This window comes from Centroberyx affinis, unplaced genomic scaffold (genome assembly GCF_046629955.1).
Source record: "Centroberyx affinis isolate AG114_WGS23_722 - 3 ecotype Tasmania unplaced genomic scaffold, CSIRO-AGI_Caff_v1 ptg008049l_1, whole genome shotgun sequence".
NCBI lineage: Eukaryota > Metazoa > Chordata > Actinopteri > Beryciformes > Berycidae > Centroberyx > Centroberyx affinis.
Window position 1 is genome coordinate 1 of NW_027284024.1, and position 5,000 is coordinate 5,000.

Here is a 5,000-nt window from a genome sequence, read left to right on the forward strand (position 1 = left end):
CACACACACGGGTACACACACACACACGACTTCCCATCCACGCAATACTGACCAGCTCGCTCTCATAGTAATTGTCCCAGGGGAGTTTGTGCGATTTCTTTGTCATCTGGAAGCAAGGCAGAGCGGGTTAAGAAGACGTGGAAATTGACACAACACACAACAACAACACACACGCGCTTTTCAAATGACTCGGAGAGATGACACATGCTGTTAATACATGAGGAAAAGATTACTAATCCTCACACACACACACACACACACACACACACACACAAATCTCCAGAGTTGCGATAATTGAATCCACTACACCGTGACCTAATCGCAGACGGCGGGTGACACAACTGGTTTGAATTGTGGAGACCAAGAGACAATGTTGTTGGTGAAAACTTTATGTTTCAGATATTCTCTATTCCAGAAGTGCAGAGAGACAGACAGACAGACAGGTAGGACAGGAAAAGTGGCAGACAGACAGACAGACAGACAGACAGAGAGAACAAATCCATCTCAGAGAGGAGAGAGAGCTAAATATGGATAATCGTTTTGCTCCTTTGTGACACCATGTGTGCTAGGATTTAGATTGTGAGTGTCAATGTGTGTGTGTGTGTGTGTGTGTGTGTGTGTGTGTGTGTGTGTGTTGGCCGCATGCCTGCTGTTTGTCAGGGACACACACACACATACACACACACACACACACACACACGCACGCACACACACGCGACCGCCGGCGCCCTCTGCACGAGAGCGAGTCAGCGCCAGATTAACTCTCGACTCCTGCTGTTGCCATGGAAACAGAGCTGCATAGTAACAGGCAGCGAGGGGTTTTTGTTGTCGTGGGGATTAAGGGAGGAGAAAAAACTGTTACTTTTTTGGGTAAAGCCAAAAAAGAGATGAACAAAGAGGGTTTTTCTTTTTCTTTTTCTTTTTTTTTTCCGCCTCCCCAGCGTCCTGCGATAGGAAGAGGGAATTTGAATCCACACACATCTGCTGCCAACGCACGCAGATGCACTGAAAAAGATGCACACATATGGGGGGTTTTTGGCATGTAAACACACACACACACACACACACACACACACACACACACACACATATGAGCAGTGCTGCCGGTAACAGATGCAGGGGTGAAATTTTGGGCTGATGCAATCAACACTTTGGAGTGTTGAGAGGTGCTCCAGTTATGAAAAATGAGCAAAATAAGAGCCAAAGGAGAGAGAGAAAGGAGGGAGACAAAGAAATTGTCTCTCATCATCTTCAGTGTCTCCATCAATCTCCCTACACAGGGCCTCGGCTTTTTTTTTTTTAGACAAATAATAACTCATCCTTGCCTGCATTTGGGACATTAGTTCACCATTTCCAACAGAGAAAAAAGAGTTATTCCCACTTCTAATCCATGTGTCTTCTCTTAATTCTATTCAGCACGATAAACTTTAAACCTCACCACGCTGTCTGCTTTGCATTATACATGAGATCCCTGATGTCCTCGTGTTGCTGGGTCAGTTACTGTACTGCTGTGTCTCCTGGTTACCTGTTGTCCTGTCACAGCACCATGTCACCAACACTACTGCCTGGTGTGTGTTATGTGCCTGGCAGTAAACAACTTCTGATTTGCTGATGGGATGGAGTTCTTGGTAAGTGGTTACGAAGGAGAAGCCACCATGCTGGACAAGTAACAACAAAGAGAGAAAAATTCTAACGTCCTCCCTGATCTTTCTATCCCTTCTATCGTTTCTATCCTATAGTATTACTTGAACACAGTATGACTCCAAAAAAATGAGGCAATTTCTTCGGTTTGTCAGGGAGGCAGAGGCAATATCATCACAATCCCTCCTTTATTGTGCCTCCTCCAACATGGTGGTAAGTCCCTCATAACCAGCGGTAAGCACTATCCAAACACTGTGTGACAGGTCTATATTCTGATCTATATGAGTGAACACAGCAGCAATGATTTAATGAAAAACTCAGTCTCAGTGACTGTACAGGAAGATATGTAAAACACACATATGAAATAACCTGCGTCAACTTGCAAAATGCAAACCGAAGACAATCATTAGAGTTGAGATGTTTAAGAGTCTATAAGCAAGTTTGTAGCGTTCACCTGTAAAAATGTAATCTGTTTGGTTAGCTCCCAAATGCGATCACAGCAACATAAATCCTGTTTTCTCTGCTACCTCTGTCCTTCACGTACACGGAAATGTGATTTTAATGATTTGCTGGATAACACAACAAAACGGCACACATATCTTGGGTGATGACATATGGAATCTGTTTAGAAATATGTGCATTTATTTTGCTGTTTATATGCATTGAGGACACTGTATAACACAGACGCTGTGTGTGTGTGTGTGTGTGTGTGTGTGTGAGCACGTGTGTGTGTGTGTGTGTACCTGGTTGAGGAAGTGGTACTCCTCAGGTTTGAGCAGGTGGAAGGCCTTCCTCTCCTCTTCGCTGGCTCCTGCCAACAGGTAGTAGAATACATGGTAGTTCCTAGACACACACACACACACACACACACACACAAGTTAGAAGGTTAGAAGGTTTGATTCTACGACAGAAAGACGGCAGAAGACTTGCTGTATTGATTTCTTAAATGTAACACTGTGATTCATTTTAAATTGTCTCAGAGGACAAGCGGGGAGGACTGGTGAGACTCCATTCAAGGCTTTGGCATACGGTGAAAATCTCTCTATCCGCGGCCCGTTTCACAACCCAAACCTGCAATACGTAACAAATATGTCACACCTTCGACCCGGCGGACTCGTGTTTCAAGTCAAACAAAGGAGCAGTGTGCTGTGCGGGCTGGAGGTAAGGAGTTGTGATTAGCCGTGACAAAGGCTGGGGCTCCGGCCAGCGCTGAGATGTAATTCTATTACCGCTGGAAAGGAGCTCGCTCTCCACGGAGAGACGCTGGGCGCTCGGCGGAGCGGACGCCGCGGTGGAAACGTTAGAACGCCCGGGGAGAGGATATTACAACGTCCTCAGCTGTAATTGGTGGCAGAAGCAAGGATGGGTGTTTCTGTGAAGTTTTTCGCTCTTTTTAGAAACTTATGTGCAATAAAGGAGTCGATATTTGAATACACATGAAATGAACAAACAACAAAAGAAGTAAGATACGCCTATTACTACTGTTACTATTAATACAAATAATAATAATACTGATAATACAGTTCCTACTACAACTGCTACTATTTTTACTACTGTCACTGCTACTGCTGCTAATACTACTACTAATAGTTAAAATAATGATAATAATGAACCGGTAACACGTTACAATAAGTGTCACTAAGTTAAGGGTTAGTTAATGCTTAATAAGGGTTAGTTAATGCTTAATAAGCATTAACTAACCCTTAATTAACAGTTAACTAATGTGTAATTTACTAATGGTGTTCATGTTAACTAATTAACTAAGGTATTAATTTATACATTATTTAATAGTTTATAAAGATGACTATTAAATAATGTATAAATGAATACCTTAGTTAACATGAACACCATTAGTTAACTGTTAATTAATGCTTATTAAGCATTAACTAACCCTTAACTTAGTGACCCTTATTGTAAAGTGTTACCAATGAACCATGGTTATTGATTAAGCAACTGATAATATGACTGTCACTGCTACTACTGCTACTACTAATAAAAAACAATAATGAACTGTGGTTGTTTATTAAGCTAAAGATCATACAGTCCCTGCTGCTGCTGCTGCTGCTATTAATTCAATTATAATAATGAGAATAATAATGATGAAACATGGTAATTTAGCTCTTGATGATACAGTCCCTACTACTGCTACTGCTACTACTAATAATAATAATGAATCATGGTTAATAAGCTATGGATACCACATTCTCTGCTACTACCTCTAATACTAAAAGAATGACCCATGGTTGATGAAGACTCCCTCGTCACTCGGTCCTGTTCTGCCCCTCGCTGCCCTCCAGACTCGGCCAGAGAGCTCGACAGCGGCCCTGGAAAGCTCAGCTTGTTCCCTCCTTGTGTTTTCTTCTGCCCCCGGCGTCGTACAGAGGCGACCCATCGTGGAACATGCCAGTAAGATTTAAGATAGTATGCAGTTTATCATCAACCCCCCTCACTCCCCCCTCTCCCCTGGTCTGAGCCGTCTGGGAGGTCCGTACCCCGGCCTGTCTTTAGTTTCCACCCTATCAATACGGCCGCCAGGGCCTGTCATCAGGATGAAATAGAAACCCCGGGCCAATCAGGGTTAGGAGGATTAGGTGACCAGTAGAGGGTTTTAGTTTTTTTTTTTGTTCTCCCCTCACAAAGCTATTATGCTGTTGGGATCTGCTGACTTTTTTACTGTCGCCTGGGAGAGATGAGTGATATGGGGACAGGGGTGCGGGTGGAGATGAGAGAGTGTGTGTGTGTGTGTGTGTGTGTGTGTGTGTGTGTGTGTATTGCCTGGGAGATGAGTGATTTCTGTGTGTGTGTGTGTGTGTATGTATGTGTGTGCACTGTCTGAGAGATTAATGATTTGGGGATGTGGGTATAGGTGCAGGTGTAGGTGTATGCATGTATGTGTGTGTGTGTGTATGTGTGTGTGTGTGTGTGTGTGTGTGTGTGTGCGTGTGCATATATGTGTGTGTGTACGCTGCCTGGAAGATGAGTGATTTGGGATTGTGGTTGGGGCCGGCAGTGGAGACGTGTGTGTGTGTGTGTGTGTACAAGAAGTAACAGTGAGGATAGATAAGGTTTTATTACACCGGTAACAAATCTCCATGACATAGAAATCTGTATATTTACTCATTGTTCATTACACACTATGCAAATTATCAACAGTCCTGTGTGCATTTTGACCAAACTCTGAGGGAAACCGGAGAGTTTGTGCTGTCAACTGAGCGAGGGGCGGAGGCCGGTTAATGTGGCCTATTCTAGATGGACACCTGATATTTCCTCACTTCACAGAGGAAATGAAGGCTGTCCAGGTGTCGAGTTTCTCAGACAAAGAAGATGTGAGTGCAGCGATATGGATTTGACATCTTAGC

The 5,000-nt window shown here is 43.6% G+C and overlaps 1 protein-coding gene across 1 annotated transcript in view; it reads right to left on the bottom strand.

Moving 5' to 3' along the window:
* Nucleotides 1-52: 52 nt before the first annotated feature.
* Nucleotides 53-5,000, bottom strand: part of LOC139639974 (unconventional myosin-IXAa) — a gene marked incomplete at both ends in the record, with an annotated part of 5,871 nt that continues 923 nt past the window's right edge. Inside the window, 2 exons of the mRNA XM_071514145.1 lie at nucleotides 53-106; nucleotides 2,385-2,484. Coding sequence (XP_071370246.1) covers nucleotides 53-106; nucleotides 2,385-2,484 — 154 coding nt within the window. The remainder of the gene's footprint in view (nucleotides 107-2,384; nucleotides 2,485-5,000) is intronic.